Genomic DNA, 17,300 nt, shown 5'->3' with positions numbered 1-17,300 from the left:
CGGGGGGCCAGCATTTGGAGAGGAGGAAACTGATGATGTCCCAGTGCAGGACATCAGTTAGTGACCCAGCCTGAGTCAGTGGCCTTCCTGCTGCCCCACATAAGGGGGTGAAGCCATGTCCATCCTTCTGAGTCCTTTTTTTGAATTTGCCTTGAGGGAATAAGCTCTTAGGATCATTATTGGCCTTTGCATAGCCCTTACAGGGCAGCTGCTGATCTCCTGGGACCCTGAGCCCACTTTATAGATTAGGAAGGAACCTGAGGCCCAGAGACACTAAACAGCTCCCTCTGGGGAACTTTCTGGGCTTCCCAACTCCAGGTCCAACCCTCTCCGCCAGGCCTGTCTTCTTAGTCCTAAGGCTGAAGCTGGGTTCTAGAAGCTCTTGAGCAGAAGAAGCAGAAGAGGTCAAGTCAGAACTATAACCCAACAAACAGAGTTGGTCGGTGTTTTGGACCAGTTTTAGATAAACTACTATCTAGCCAGGCCTTCTGAGAGAAACTACAATCCCCTGGAAAACAAGGAAGAGAGGCTGTTTACTTGGTGATCTTAGAATTTGTATCAGGGCCAAATAGGCACCCCTGAGAGTTATGGAGAGGCCAATGCCATGGGGCTCAATCAGGTAGTAGAAGAGTCAGGCAGGACAGTCATAGAGTTCTATTTTTCACTTCCTCTGAGCCCTGGAAAAAATTGGTGCCAAATTTTATTGATTTTGTTTCCTTGCTGTCCTCCTTCCTGTCCTTTGCAATATAAAACCCAGCAAGTGGGGGCATTTGACCTCTGCTTCTCCACTCCAGGGGCTCAGATTGGCTTCAGACCTGGGAGACTGACTTGTCAAGAGAAGGTCAGCCAGCCTTTCCATGGCTCTTTACCTCCCCACCCTAGAGCCCCAGAATGAGTCACTCAGTGCTTAGGTTCAGCTCTTGTCTGAAGTTTCCTCCAAATGGAAATGTGAATCAGGTAGAGCATAACTTTTTATTTCCTTCACAGAAAAGAAATCACAAGACTTACAGGTGTGTATTGACAACACACACACACACACACACACACACACACAGAGAAATATTTATTTAAAACTGGTTAGGCTTTCCATAGGTGGTTGATAATTAAAACATCAGAACATGAAACATTTTGTAGACTGCTGAACTGGAATTACACTTTCAACTCCACTCTGTACTCCAACCCCATGTCTTCTGGCAAGCCCAGAGGAGCTTGGGTTCATCCTTCAATTGGTGGTCCTACTTTCTAACAAAGGCTTCTCCTAAGGTACACCCTGCATTGACTAAGAAACAAGGAGTTCCCAGCCTAACAAGATGCATCTCGGGATGTTCTTGATCTTTTATTCTTCCAAATGAACTTTGTTATAGTTTTTTCTAATTCAGTAAAAATGTTTTTTGGTAGTTTGATAGGTATGGCACTAAATAAGTAAATTAATTTAGGTAGGATGGTCATTTTTATTATTTTAGCTCATCCTACCCATGAGCAATCAATGTTTTTCTCATTGTTTAGATCTAGTTTTAATTGTTTGGAAAGTGTTTCGTAGTTGTATTCATATAATTCCTGTGTTTGTTTTGGTAGATAGATTCCTAAGTATTTTATATTGTCTAGGGTGGTTTTAAAGGGTGTTTCTCTTTCTAACTCTTGCTGTGATGTGTTGGAAATATATAGAAATGCTGATGATTTATGTGCATTTATTTTGTATCCTGCAACTTTGCTAAAGTTGTTGATTATTTCTACTAGTTTTTTAGTTGATTCTCTAGGATTTTTTAAGTAGACCATCATATCATCTGCAAAGTTGATAGCTTAGTCTCCTCATTGCCTATTTTAATACCTTCAATTTCTTTTTCTTCTCTAATTGCTACTGCTAGTGTTTCTAGTACAATGTTAAATAATAGAAGTGATAATAGGCATCCTTGTTTCACTCCTGATCTTATTGGGAAGGCTTCTAATTTATCCCCATTGCATATGATGCTTGTTGATGGTTTTAGATATATACTGTTTATTATTTTTAGGAAAGATCCTTCTATTCCTATACTTTTTAGTGTTTTCAATAGGAATGGGTCTTGTATTTTGTCAAAGGCTTTTTCAGCATCTATTGAGATAATCATGTGATTTTTGTTTGTTAGCTTGTTGATATAGTCGATTATGTGGATGGTTTTCCTAATGTTGAACCATCCTTGCATTCCTGGTATAAATCCCACCTGATCATGGTGGATGATCTTCTTGATTACTTGATGGAGTCTTTTTGCTAATATTCTATTTAAGATTTTTGCATCTATGTTCATTAGGGAGATTGGTCTGTAGTTTTCTTTCTCTGTTTTTGATCTACCTGGCTTTGGGATCAGGATGGAGGAGTGGTAAAGAAAGGAAACATAAGAGGCCACCTCTCAGGGATGATCTGATGAGATAAATGGCTGATGAGATAAATGACACACGTTTTGGTCTCCCAGAAGTGTCCCTGAAGACACTGAAACTTAAGAACAGAAACTTAAGAACCTGCTCTTCCTCAGATCAGTTGAATAAAACATTTCGTAGTTGGGCAGGATTGAAAATGTGCTCTACTCTGATTGGCTAGGACCAAAATAAATATTTAGTATAATTAGGTATTATTGGCCTACATTCTGATTACTAGCTTTCTTGTATAGATTGTAACTCTCTAGTAACCAGCCAGTGGTGAACAAGGGGAGAGGTTTTCTTTTGTCAGGGACTAGGATAAAAGAAGGCGGCCTGCCATACTTGGTACTTGCTTGCTGGCTGTAACACTAGCTTCTGAATTCTCATTTTTGGGAGCATAAAATAAAAGAGTCTTTGATATCCTGATTCTGAGTTCAAGGTTCTTTTCAGTAGGTGGGCATTCCTCTCAGGTATTTACTACTAACTTTTCTTGATGGACAAAGGATCTCACATAAGAGTCTACTCTATTTGTAAAGATGAGCTGGAGAAGGAAATGGCAAGCTATTTGACTATTTGCCAAGAAAATCTAAAATGCAGTCATGAAGAATCAGGCTTAATTAAACAAATCTGGGATGTAGAGGGTATTCAAGGAAGCCTGGTACCTTTGGTGTGAGGGTTTGCTGAACTCTTTTCAGAGCTCCTTTCCTCTTTTCTCTTTTCCAGTCTACCTGCCACCAAGCTCTCACCCATGGCTCCAAGAAGTTGTAGCATGTACAGTGGCTATAGCCTGTTAAACTATCAGGGCAGGAGGGCTAAACCAGTTTTGGGGTAACACATGGGCCTCAAACATATCAGTCAGGTAGAGGGTTGTCTACTTCAGGCAGGCGAAAACTTCCCCTGGGTAGAAGAATTTGATGAGAATAATTTGTTCCCAATGATCAATTTAACTGTTATCAACATGCTCAACATTCAATGTTATCAACATTCAGCTCAACTCCAAAGGATTTCACCACCATAGAACTGTGAGAGCCTAAATACAAACTGAAACATAGCATTCTTCACTTTATTTCCTCTGCAAATTTTTCTAGTGTATGCAATTCTGTTTTCTTTTTAACATGCCGAACTTGGAAATATATATTGTATGATAACACATATACAACGTATGAATTTTAATCTTAACAATGCATATTACCTTGAGAAGGCTGAGTGTGGAAGGGAGAGAGAGAACAGGAATGGCAAAATACCAGAATATGATTATTAAATATTGTATTGATATGTAATCTGGAAAAAATAGACCAATTTGTTTCAAAGGCTGTGGAGCACTTGGAGTTTGGTTAGACATGGAAGAAGCCAAGGTCATCCACTGCATCCCAAGTCAACGTTGCTGGCTGTTTTGACTTTTGTCTTGCCGCTTGACTTTGAAGACTCTGGAAGAGGGAGAATAAGACTCATGACTTTGTGAAACTCTGCATTGCTTAAATTCAAGTGATGTTCAAGTCAAAACATATTACTCAGTGATGTTATTTGGATTAACTTGGGGTATGGAGGACAACAACAAACAACTCTATCTGGGCCTAATCATTACTATACCTTTGCACACTGTAAACTTTTTATGTGCTTGTTATACCCTTCTGGCAGACCCCTACTTCCCATGGATCACCATTCTTGATCTTGGAACCAATGTATAATACATATTTTTATTTATCATATTTATTTAATCATGCCTTTTACTTGGGAAAAGAATAATTTCTTTTAAATATCAATTTAAGCTCAAATTTAATTAAAAAAAAAAACCCTTTTAGGGAAAAGATCAACTTAACATTTGTTGGAAATGTTTCCTAAGTGTCAAACATCTCAGATTTTCCAGAGAATATTACTATCTCTCTTGATGGATGGTGTTTTATAATTTAAAATAATCAAGGGCCTTTAAAAAAATCTAGTTAGATGTTAAATTATTCTAAAATTCAGAAGGGAACATGTTATTTTCTTACTATTTTATTCGTATGGTTTTTATCAACATTTAATTTCTCTCAATTATGCACTGATGATCTGAAAAAAAAATTCCTAGTTATGCTCTAGTAAAGGTCATCAGCTATGCCTAAGGGGGTATGGTCTTCTACCAGACCCAGATAACCTGTGGTAGGTCTCACTTAAAGAAGACTGGTTTGTTTTTGCAAATAAAAGGGGACAGGGGGCAGCTGGGTAGCTCAGTGGATGGAGAGCCAGGCCTAGAGATGGGAGGTCCTAGGTTCAAATCTGGCCTCAGACATTTCCTAGCTGTGTGATCCTGGGCAAGTCACTTGACCCCCATGGCCTACCCTTACCACTCTTCTGCCTTGGAGCCAATACACAGTATTGACTCCAAGACGGAAGGTAAGGGTTTAAAAAAAATAAAAAATAAAACAAATAAAAGGGGACAAAATTAATGTGACATTCAGAAAGTAAAGGTCGAAAACTTACTTTGCTTGTGTTAACTTGGAAAAAACACAGAACTATTAAATAGGCAGAAAAACCAAGTCTTTAATCAGGAGAGGGATATGGTACAAATATTTAGGCCACCACACATTCATGGAAATGACTTTTTAATAGTTTCTCAAGATTCCAGTGTTATCAGTGAAGCCATATCAGTGAAGCCATATGTCCTGCCATAAACTTGCTAAGAGAGAAGTCAGCCTTTTTAACAGTTCCCACAGATTCTCTGGCACCTTAGCATAAACTTAGCCATGAGGAGTTACAAATTTATGAAGGGCTGGTTTCCTGGTTCCTTGGGAATGAAGGTTTTCCCCTGTCTGCTTCAATACTTGTACTCCAGACCTCACAGGATAATTGTCAGCAAAATGCTTTGCAAATCTCAAAACACAACGTAACTGAGTTAGTCTTACTATTGGAAGGTTATGTAGTCCAACATCTCTTACTAATGGGGGAATTTCAGCCCTTCCAAATGATAACTTCTAAAGTCAAGGAGCTGGCTACTTCACTTTCAGGCAGTTATGTCAATGAATTGGCATTTATTAAACAACTACTATAGACTAGCCACTAAATACAAACAAAAAAATAAGGGGACAGTGAATAGAGAGCCAAGCATGGAGCTAGAAGGATGTGGATTCAAGTTTTCACTTCCTATGTGTTCTTGTCTTAGAATTGTTGCTAAGACAAAAAAGTAAAGGTTCGGAAAAAGTCCTTGTACTCAAAGAATTTTACATTCTATAGGAGTGTCAACTTGGAATCTAGAAACCCCAAGTTTGTAGCAACTTGAAATCTGGAGACCTCCCAAGTTTGTCCCTGTTCCCCTGAGAACATGCCTCCAAAAGTCTCATTTCAGAATGAACAAAAGACTTTAATGGATGATTAGTTTAGGCCAGTGGTTCCGAAACTTTTTTGGCCTACCGCCCCCTTTCCAGAAAAAATATTACTTAGCCCCCTGGAAATTAATTTTTTAAAAATTTTAATAGCAATTAATAGGAAAGATAAATGCACCCGTGGCCATCACCGCTATTCTGGATCGCTGCAGCACCCACCAGGGGGCAGTAGCGCCCACTTTGGGAGCTTGGATTTAATAAAATGCTAAGTACCCTTTTAGTCTTAGAAGTTTTCCTCATTCTATCAGAGATGCATTCCCAAGAAGACCAACACCTGGGCTGGGAATATTCTTTTAATATCTGTTGTAATTAGGCCACTCCCTGATACCCCAGCCCCTGGCTATAGTTCCTTTTCCAAGTCTGATTGTATCTTGTCAGTGTAGTTTGGATACTCATTTCCTTGTAGCCATGGTAATGTCAATCAATCATATTTCCCTGTCCCTTAGTTCTCCAAAAGGTATATACATTTCCTAAATTCTATTGTTCCTCAGAGCCATCACCTAGCACCATGAAACTCCCAGGGATATGTTCCCAGAGTCCCAGGGTATAGGCCCTGTAAAGTTCTTGGCACTGAGTTCCGTGTATTATATCTGTGTACTGTCCCTTTACTGATTAAAGACTTGGTTTTTCTGACTACTTAAGTAGTTCTGTGTTTTTTTCCAAGTTAACAGGAGATACTTGTATACTTGTGTGGAGTGGAAATTGAGACCTTGAAATCCAAAGTACACCCTCTTTAACCACCATTAAATGATATGACCAGGGAGAACCATCAATTAAAATTTAATGCTTTATTGAGAAATGTGGGGGCACTGCCTCAAGTCATTGACCCAAAGCAGAACCCCCCCCCCCCAAAGAGTTACAGAGAAAGAGATCTAGCCATGTTCACCTTGGAGGCACCAGGGAACAGTCTGACTGAACAACAGGAAAACTCTCATACAATGTTCCTGATAGGAAGATGTTCCCAGGTATAGAGACACTTCCAACTTTTAGGAAGATACAATAGAATTAACATTTCAAGAGGCTGGAGACTGAAGGTTGAATAGATTTACTATGGCTTTTAAGTCTTCAAGAAATTGGAGAATACCTTTACAGTAGGATATATCCTAGAAACTTAGTCCTGCTGGGAGAAGGGTGGAGTAATCTTGTCTTTTAAGGAGCTTGAAGAGAAATGGAGGGGGTGGGAACTAGTCTCTACTAACTTTTTGGAGATATCAATAACCCTTAATAACTTGAGAATAACACTTAATTTCTCACTCCACACATACTTCAGCTAGAAAAACAATTATAATTGTAGTTTGAGGAGGTGATGGGGACACTGTCACTTGAAGGTTAAGATTGAAAAGGTCTAAGGTAGGAAGTGGATTGTGTCTGAGCATTGAAGGAAAGTAGGGAGTCTTAAGAAATGGAGGTGAGGAATTATTTATTTTTTCTGTTGAATCAAATTCTACCTGATCAGAGCTTTCACCCATGATTCCCAGGACATTATCTGTGGACCAACCAGAATCCAACTATTCAATTCAACCAATATAGTAAGCACCTGCTATGTGGTAAACACTATAGTTAAGTAAAAAATATATCGTCCTTGCCGTTAAGAAGCTAACATTGTACTGGGAAGAATATTTGCACAAATGTGAGGAGAGCATTGTCTCTGGTTTTTGGACAATCTAAGCTAGGATTTTGCCTCTGGGGTGATGCTGGATCATAAGATTTACTTCGGAGGAGGACTTGAAAACCAATCTCTTTATTTTACATAGGAGGAAATTGAAGCACAATGAAATTTTTTTTTTTTATTAATTGTCATAGATAGTAATGCTCGGTCCACTAAGCCCGCGGCCATAAGGTCAATCATGGAATTATACATTCTCGCTCTTTAGATTGTAAGCCCCTAGAGGGCAGGGCATGCCCAAATGATTTCCAAGTGTCCTGGGTCTCTCAAACGTTTCAAGACAGCGACCAACTCTGCCTGAACCTTCTCTGCTCCCAGCTACAATGCCCCTACGAGGATGGCCTGAGCTCCCGGGAGAGAGAGAGGTCGATGTCACTGCTAAGACGTGACTTAACGAAGACAGATGAACAGTACTGCAGATTCTCATCTTGGGCCGAGCGGGGGTAGAAGTCGCGTTTCCAGCTCTATGGCTCAGCTTCCTCACCAGCTTCCGGAACCCAGGGCGGAAGCCGGAAGCCGGAAGCCCGTCCTCCAGACCGCGCCCTCTGACGCTAACCATATTATCAGGCTTTGGCCCGACCTAGGAGGGCGGGCCGTCTTCTCCTTCTCACCAATCCCCCCCTACGCCGCCAGCGTCCATATTAGCTGCCGTTGGCCGCCAATCAGCACTTCCCTCGCTCGCTCCTTTCCGGCACCGTCAGTCCGGCGGGGCGGCGGGAGGTTTGCGCTTGCGCGGTTCCGCCGGTTTCCCCTCTCCTGCGTGCTGCCGGGCTTGGCGCTGAGGGGGCGGCTGGGGAACACATACGTACGCCCTCCCGTGCTCGCGACAGCTCGCCCCCACACGCGCGTCCCGTCGGCCCGAGGAGATGCTGCGGGTCTATCAGCTAACGGGCGTGAGCGCCGCCGCCCAGGTGAGCGCGGGGGGCGCGCGGGGTTGCCAACGGAAGGCGAAGGGGCGGGGAGACTTCGGCCAGGCCCGGGCAGAGCGCCCTCGCGCAAAGTCGACCGTGCGCCCGGGGCCTCGCGAGACCTCGGGAGTGGGCGGCCGTTATTTGGATAAAGTCCTCTAGAATTGAATGAATTAGGGGTGATTGTTGGGATGGGGAGATGGAAAAGGTGGTGGCGGGGTGGGCTGGCAGGAGCATGGGCGGGGCTTCGCGGCGTTTCTCCAATACCTTCTCGCCGCTCGCCGACCAAGGCCAATAAAAGCCTTCGATACCTGGGATGTTGGTTCGCCGCGTGCCCTAGCGGCCTCAGCCAGTGGCTGAAGGTCGAGGGGCGGGCCCGGGAACCCGGAGAGGGAGGAAACTGCCTGGGACTCCATTTCCCAGCAGGCCGCAGGCCTCCCCAGGCCTTCCCTGGCGCCTGTACAGCCTGGCTTAGGAGAAGAGCGGCCGAATAGGCTGCTGGAAGCAGTAGTTTGGGGCTGCTGGTCCTCCCCTGGGACGCGGAACGGTCTTTAAAAATTCCTTTTCTCTGCGAAGAGGGCACTGAATAGGGGTTATTGCTGGCCCTGGCATCGGGGCTCTGTTCTCACTGGCCTTACGTAGAACTGCTAAGTAGTGGGAAAACCCGGAAGGTGCTCTGTCAGGGTCCTCGCAGAAGGATTGGAGACGTGACCTTGTGCCCGGACACCCTTCCTGGGCTAAAGACAGGGAGTACCGACCCTGGGAGAATGCTCGTAATCTAGTAACTTTGGATTTACGTTACAGGCTTTGGAAGGGGAGCCTATTAAGCTCTAATGTAATTAGTAAATATTGATCGTCTAAAACTGCACTAAAACTTTGCGGAGACCCTGAATGAGAATGTCCTGTGAAGCAGTCTGATCTGAGCACCATAAAAGCAGCATGCACGCAAAGGGGGCATAAGCGCCGAGAGAAAGAAGAGATTATTATACTAGCACTTTGGTATCAAGTTTTATAAGCCGAGTAGCGCCCGCCTGTTTGTTTTGTGCGGGTTCTGCCGCCTCCCTTCCTTCCCCCCCCTCCCCCCCCCCCGTTTATTCATTTGCATTTGAGCACTCTACCACAGATTGCCTGGGTCCTTCTCAGGATCATTTCTCCATTCCCAGATGCCAGCTCTATGCTTAGCGAGACTTGGCTTGTCCCAGGGAAAGTCTTTGGCCATGATTTTTATTTTATTTCATCAGGGTGGTGACCCCCTGGTTTAGAAACTCCAGTCTCATGGAGACTTGGGAATTTATATATAACTTTTTTGTCTTGGAGAGTTGCCTAATGGAATTTCCCATGATTACATATCTGGGAGAGGTGGGGTGTCATTAGAAGGTTTTGAATATAGGTTTTCTTGATTCCAAGGCAGGCCAAAATAATATTCCAGGATTTACAATATTGCCCAGGAAAATGATCTTGGGGATGTACTTCTTGGGAGTTGGTTTGCTGGTAGTGGCAGAACTGAGCAAGCTGTCAGCCCAGTTGGTTTCTCTATCCCTATACAAGACCACTATCTTGTAAAATTTATTCTATGCTTAGAAACCTTCAACAAAAATATTTAAATACAGAATAGAAAAAGGTCCATAAAACTTTAAATCAGTTATTGAAAGTGTGTTTAAGAAGATATGTATTACTGTTAAGCAATAAAAACAAAATGTAACATTCTGTTTCATTCTCAAGTCTCCTGATTTTTTTTTCTGTAAACTTTTTCTAATTTTGTTGCTATTTTTTAATATTTGTAATTAGTGAATATCCTGATTTTGCTTTTTGCATTCTCTATAACATGCTAACTTTTGTGTATTTGATCATTTTATAATTATTGTTGCTTATACAACTTAAAATATATAATTTAAAAACTCTAATGAACTTCTCTTATTGTGGGGAGGACTTCGACTATTATCTTTCAGAACCTTTTTCTTTATGATGTCATGAGAACAGCTCTACCAGGTAATGGAGGGCAAGGTTTGTAGCCCAATCATATACCTTGAAATGTTGCAACAGGCCACCCACTTAATTGGTACCTACTGTTAAGATTTGCTACCACCCACACTGTCTCTGGGTGCATTGCTGCTGTTACCTTTTGAAAAAAGTTGTGCAAGCAACATTTAGGGATAAAAGCCATAATCACTTAAAAGAGCTTGTTCTTTTTTTTTTTTTTTTTTTTTTTTAATTTTTTTTTAAACCCTTGTACTTCGGTGTATTGTCTCATAGGCGGAAGATTGGTAAGGGTGGGCAATGGGGTTCAAGTGACTTGCCCAGGGTCACACAGCTGGGAAGTGGCTGAGGCCGGGTTTGAACCTAGGACCTCCTGTCTCTAGGCCTGACTCTCACTCTACTGATAAAAGAGCTTGTTCTATCTGATTAACCATCCAGAGAAAACTAAGTAGATGAGAAATACTGTAGTCCAGGATCTTATTGGCAGTTGGATGGACAATCTATAGAGAAGGCACCTTTACTCAGCCCAGATTTGAAAAGAAAGGCATTGGTCTGGTTTGTTTTTTGATGAATTTATAGAAGGAAATGGAGGAAAATGATATAGAATCAAGAGACACAAATGGATTATAATCTGTTGTTCAATGGAATATTCATAACAATGAGTTTTCACATAGATCTCTTGGCCTGTTAGAGTTCAAGGCCTCACCTTGACACTGTAAACTCTCAAAAGTATTTCCTTACTTGAATGGGATGGGAGAAACAGTGAACAAATAATGATTGTTGACATTCTAATATAAGTATTCTCTTAATGATTCTTATAGTTTTCAAATTACAGTATAAATATTTTCCTTTAAAGTTTTATTAATTAAAAAAATTATACAGTAGTAATTTCACAGTAACATCCATTTCTCATTGAGCCCCCTCTTATTTTAAAAAAAAAATGGAAAATTGAAGCAACTATATCTAACAGCTGTGTAATCTCTGGTATGAAGGGAGATGGTGGATATTATTGATAAATTTTTTCTCTAAAAATAATTTTTTACATTTTTTTCTCTCTTTTTTGAACAATAAAAAATAACAAATATAGCATATTGGCCATATCAAAAAAATGTAGGTCGCAATTTACATTTTAAGTCCATCACCTCTTTGGCAGGGGTTATTACTGTGGACTTTGGGTTTATCATTTTTTACTGGAGTTCTCAAGTCTTTCTGAGGTATTTTTCTTTATAGTGTTGTCGTTTGAGAAATTATTCTCATAGTTCTCAATTCACCCTTCATCAGTTCATAGAACTCTTCCCAGTTTACTCTGAAGCTGTCAATTTTGTCATTCTGATGTCACAGTGATATTCTATGACATTCATAGATCATAATTAGTTTAGCTGTTCCCTGATAAGTAGATACCCTCTGACTTTACAGTTTTTAGCTACTATGAAGAGAACTTCTGTGAATATTTTTGTAAGTACGGATTCTTTTTCTCTCTGATACCTTTCGGGAGTATGAATAGGGGTATGAATAGAAGTATGACTTCGGCAAGAGGGAATGCAAAAGTAATAACTTTTTGGGCAGAGTTCTGAATGTTGCCCTGATTACCAATATACCTTCTAGAAAATGGTTAGATCAGTTCACAGCTCCTCTAGCAGCGCATTAGTGTAATGCCTCCCCCATTTTTTCGTTTTTGCCCATCTAATAGGTGTGAAAAGGAACCTTGAGTTGTGTTAATTTGCATTTCCTTAATTATTGGTGACTTGGAACGTTTTCTCATATGATTAATAGTATAAATTACTGCCTATGACTATTTGTCTATTGAGGAATGATTCTTTGTCCAATACATTTGAAACATTTCCTCATATACTTTGTATATGGGCCCTTCACTACAGATGCCTTCAGGCAAAGGCTGGACTTATTGGGAATGTGAGAATTCTTCCAGTATATGGACTAGATGGCACTGTGGTTCTTTCTGACTTTCAGATTCCATGATTCTGTGGGATATCAGAGACAGTATTACCTTACTTACCTAATACCTGACATCCTCTTCTGAAGAGAGCCAGTATTCCTGGAAGCTGATAGACAGCTAGTTCTGTCTTAAGCTTACTCTGAAATGTTGGGGTGAGATGTAAGTCACTTAACCTTTAGGATTTTCACTTTTCCTCATTTGCAAAATGAAGCAGTTGGACAAAATGGTCCCTTCCAGTTTCATTATTGTAATTTTTGTGACTAAACTGCTGATGGGTTATTCTTCCTTTACCCAGAAGAGTAGTTCTGACTTTCTCTTTGCTCCTGAGATTGAGTCCTTATATTCTTCAATGAAGATTAAGCTGTCTGCTTTGAGTTCTCTTTTTTGCCCTTGCCTCTTCTTTCCAGCATGTCTCTAGCTCTCTGTTTCTCCTCTCATTTTCAGTCTCAAAAATAATAGTGTTCTACCTAATTATTTTTATTTTAGATTCCTGGCTTTCACCCTACCTCTGACATCTCCATTCTCTTTTTGCTAGTCACTAGATTCTGCCTCTTACAATCATGAGCCTATCCCAGTTTTTGAAAATGAAAAACCTTGGTCTGACTTATTTTACTGGCCTGCCCCTTTGAGTCACCATTCTATGTCTCTTCCAAAATTTTCCACTTCTGTCAGTTGAACATCTTTCCCCTAATTACTTTGGCCAGAAATCTTGGCCTTGATACCCAATTGAGGTCCAAGGCTACTTTATGGTTAGCAGTGTACTAAGTGTTGTAGAGAGGCTATGATCTGCTTTTTCAATTCTTCCTTATATCATAGATTCATCTCTTCACCATTTGTACTGTCTACCTTGCTATACCCTCCCACCTGCCCTAAATACTGCCATCATCTCCTCCTGGCTTCATTGTTCCTTCTGCTTTCAATTTGTGTCTTGGTTTTCAGTGCCTTTCTTGTTTTAACCTCATTTCTTGTTAGCCTGATTCTGTCAACCTTCTGTTAAGAGTCTGGGGTTCTTTCTGATTCTCTCACTGTCCCTTCTGTGTAATCCAAATTCTAACAAAATTCTGAATTTTTTTCTAAACCCTTTTTCTTAGAAGCAATACATTGTTACTACTTTTTTTTCTTTAAGCTATATGATATTCTTTTTTTCTTTTTCTTTTTTCATTGTCCAAAACCTATTTCCATATTACTACTATTTGCAGTAGAATGATCATTTAAAGTCAATATACCCAATCACAGTCCCATTGAATCACATGATCAATCATGTTTTTCTTCTGTTTCTACTCCCACAGTTCTTTCTCTGGATGTATTCACTTATTTCTTATGTGGGCCCATACAAAGTGTAAGTTTCTTAAGGACCAGATGAGTCCTAGTCAACTTCCGTATTCTCCACTTAGCACTTAATAGGCCTGAGCAGGAGCAAACACTGGCTGACTTTGCCATGTTTAAGAACTGTGAGAGATACAAGTATATTGAGAACTCTGGGAATCCTGTGTCTACTCTTAACCAAAAGTGCAGTCTGCTCTGCCAAAGCAAATGGAGTTTTCTGATAATTCATGTGAATTCTTGCCTGGCTGATTTAGATATCATTTCTGGTGATAACACTAAAGATGAAGAATCTCTCCAGTGAATCAAGTAAGATCAGTGCAAACACAATTTACTTACTATTCTGAATATTAATGATAGTTGTGCCCCACAATCTATACCACAATTAAAAATATTCTAACTCCTCCCATGATTATCTAATTTTTTTCTCATTTTTGTCTGGAGCTCAGTTGAGGGCTATAAAAAATAAAAAGCACTATATTTAGCTTTTTTCCCCTTCTCAGTTCAGGTCAATAAACATTTGTTTACTATGTGCCAGGCTTTAATTGGTGCCAAAGCAACAAAGGCAAAAACTGTTCTCTGCTTTCAGGGAGCTTACAGTTTAATGGGAGAGACAGTATGCAGACAACTATGCTGCATACATAGAAGATACAGGCAGGGTAATTGGAGGAAAGCTCAGAAGGTAGGCCTTTCTTTGCTTCCTAAGCAATTAGCACAATCAAGAAACCTTTATTAAAGGCCTACTGTGTGCTGGGCACTGTGCTAAGTGCTAGGGGATTGCTAAAAGAAAGGTAAAAGCCAGGCCCTGATCCTCTAGTCTAATAGGGGAGAAAACAGACAAACAGCTATGTACAGACAAGCTATAGGCAGGATAAATTGGAAATCAAAGAGGAAGAGACATCAGGAAAGGCTTCTTGTAGAATGTGACATTTGTAAGTGCTGAATAGATGCCTGATGATAATGATATGAAGATTCCCTTGTAACCCTAGTGCTCTATGGCCCTGTCTAGTTCTAACATTCTGTGATTTGGATTCTCTTATTTTAAAAAGTCATAGTAATGGGAGAGAACCTGGCATAACCATTGGTGGCCTTAGTACCCATGTATTAGAGGGAATCCTCAAAAGTTATCCCTTAAATGATCTTTTTAAACCCTTCTGGTTGTTTAAAGTAAATACTAACTCAGTTCCAAGACAGAAAAGCAACAAGGACTAGGCAGTAGAGATTAAGTGTTTTACCCAGGTTTACGCAGTTAGGACATGTCTGAAGCTAGATTTGAACCTAGAACCTCCTGTCTCTATGCCTGGCTCTCTATTCACTAGCCATACCCTTCTTCCACATCCCCATTCCCCAACCCTTTCATTTTAAAATCTTTTTTACTAAGTCAGAGCCAAGAAGTTGGGGGCAGTAAGGAATAATGCAATAAACTTCTACAAAAACTCCCATCAAGTATCTAAAAAGCATCAAACTCAGTTCTCAGGGAGAATATTGAAAAATGTCTAATTCTTGAGCCACTTGGACAAAGAGGTCTATAGACCCTGGGGACTAGGTGTACTGTCCCAGAGAGAGATGGTGCCTTGGGGCATTGACTGGGCCAGGGCCACCTGGCAGCCTTGTAGAACCTCACAGCCCAGCTCTATGTCACAGATCCAAAACCTGTTTCTCAGGTGAACTAAGAAAGAAGTTCTGATAGCAGCAGGAGTAGCAGGGCTTGGACTCCAGGAGCAGAGCAGGGGTTCTGTGCTTACAGTTTTGAAACAACCAGAGCCTATATCCACAAACTAAAGGGGATCCTGCAGTTCTGTCGCTTGGAACCAGTGGAACTTCCTAGCTGGCTGATTGGGACAGAGGCCAGCAGCAGTCAGCTGTTGTTCAGACCTAAACCCAGGGCAGGAACTTGTAGAGTTCAGACTAGGGGAGCAGGGATCATTCCTTGCCCTAAATTAGAACATTTTGGTAGTAATGAGAGTTGCAGCTCCCTAGCCTGTCCCTAATAGCCTAGGGATAACATGATACTTATAATACATAGGAAAGCAGCAACAGGACCAACCCATGACCTTCCCTCCAGAAGTGTACAGAGCCCAGTTCTACTATCAAGTCTGACGTTGGGAAGTAGTAAGAGTAGGAAATGTTACCAATATCGAGCTCTTATGATGGTGGGGATGCCCCAGACATAAACAAGAAGGCAATTACTCCAAAACATCTATAAGCAATGCCTCTTAGGAAAACACAGCTTGGGCACCAACTCAGAATTCCCAGAAAAGAAGAGTTTTTTAAAAGTTAGAAATATTTTTATAAATGAAATTAGGAGATTTAAGGAAACCATGAAAGAGAAATGAGCTGTGGAAGACTTGGAAAAGGAATTAACAACCTGACCTAAGAGGTTTAAACCTTCACAAAACAAGAAACTGAAAATTAGAATGGACCAAATAGAAGCCGTTGACTACATGAGATCAAAAATACTGTAACAAAGTCAAGAGACTGAAAAAATAGAAGAAAAGGTAAGTCTCTTCATAGCAAAGACAACTGACATCAAACAGATTGAAGAGAAAAAGAATTTAAGAATTGGACTATCCAAAATGCTATGAAACAAAAAGAGCCTGTATGTCATTTCAAAGAATCTTAAAAGAAAACTGCAGATCTCTTAAAACTAGAGGATAAAGTAAAAGCAGGAAGAATCCACAAGTCACTTCCTGCAAGAAACCCTGAAATGAAAACTTGCAAGAATAATCTAGCTCAAATCCAGAACTCCCAGGTCAAAGAAAAAAAAAAAAAGGCTAACAAACTTCCAGAAGGAAAGAAGTCAGTTACTGAGGAGCCACAGGCAGGATCACCCATGATTTAGTAGCCACCAAAGTAGTTGAGAATTTGAAATATGATATTCCAGAGGGCAAAGGATATAGGCTTACGGGATAGTTTAGTATTTCCTTTGATGAAATGGTACATTTAGGAAAAATTTACCTGAAACTTTCAGTATTCCTAAGTTTAAAGTTCAGCTAAGAAAGCCTATGTTGGCTGCCTTGAGTTTTGTTTTATTATTTATTATTATTAATATTTATTATTATTATTAGAATTGTTAGAACTTTCAAGCTGATAGGTGTAAATAAATCTGAATTGCCATTAATAAAACTTTCTTAACTGACATTCCTTTTGTCTGAAATCCCTAAGATAAGGACTTTGAATCTTTTTTATTTTTAAACCCTTACCTTCTGTCTTGGAGTCAATACTATGTATTGGCTCCAAGGCAGAAGAGTGGTAAGGGTAGGCAATGGGGGTCAAGTGACTTGCCCAGGGTCACACAGCTGGGGAGTGTCTGAGGCCAGATTTGAACCTAGGACCTCCTATCTCTAGGCCTGGCTCTCAATCCACTGATCTACCCAGCTGCCCCCTTGAATATTTTTTGATTGCTGTGATTAGAAAAGATTAGGTGGTGCCTTTGGACTAGAGGAAGGCAGATGTCCCAATTTTTAAAAAGATGGGATATTCATATTATAGGCTGGTGAATTTGATAGTACTTTGTGGTAAAAATGTAGAATTTATTAAAAGGAAGATCACTGAGCATTTAGAAAGGGAAACTGAGTTCTCTAAGAACCAGCTTGGTTTCATCATGTCAGGGTTGTGTCAAGGCAGCTAGGTTGCACAGTGGCCAAGCCCTTTTTTGCTAGAGTTAGGAGGACCCGAGTTCAAATTTGACTGTAGATACTTCCTAGTTAGGTGACCCTGGG

At 40.6% G+C, this 17,300-nt stretch overlaps 1 protein-coding gene across 7 annotated transcripts in view; it reads left to right on the top strand.

Annotated features, from left to right (window-relative positions):
* The first annotated feature begins 8,054 nt into the window (after window positions 1-8,054).
* IMMT (inner membrane mitochondrial protein) overlaps window positions 8,055-17,300 on the top strand; it is a 40,201-nt gene continuing 30,955 nt past the window's right edge. For 2 of the 7 annotated variants that reach the window (XM_044663064.1, XM_044663065.1), the window contains exon 1: window positions 8,061-8,327. In XM_044663064.1, coding sequence (XP_044518999.1) covers window positions 8,283-8,327 — 45 coding nt within the window. In that variant the 5' untranslated portion in view covers window positions 8,061-8,282. Of the gene's footprint in view, window positions 8,328-17,300 lie in introns of all 7 variants that reach the window. The other 5 variants (XM_044663062.1, XM_044663061.1, XM_044663063.1 and 2 more) reach the window with 5 other exon arrangements.

Source organism: Gracilinanus agilis, chromosome 2 (genome assembly GCF_016433145.1).
Source record: "Gracilinanus agilis isolate LMUSP501 chromosome 2, AgileGrace, whole genome shotgun sequence".
Classification (NCBI taxonomy): domain Eukaryota; kingdom Metazoa; phylum Chordata; class Mammalia; order Didelphimorphia; family Didelphidae; genus Gracilinanus; species Gracilinanus agilis.
The sequence above is the reverse complement of the archived record's forward strand: the minus strand, read 5'-3'. Positions and strand labels throughout refer to the sequence as shown.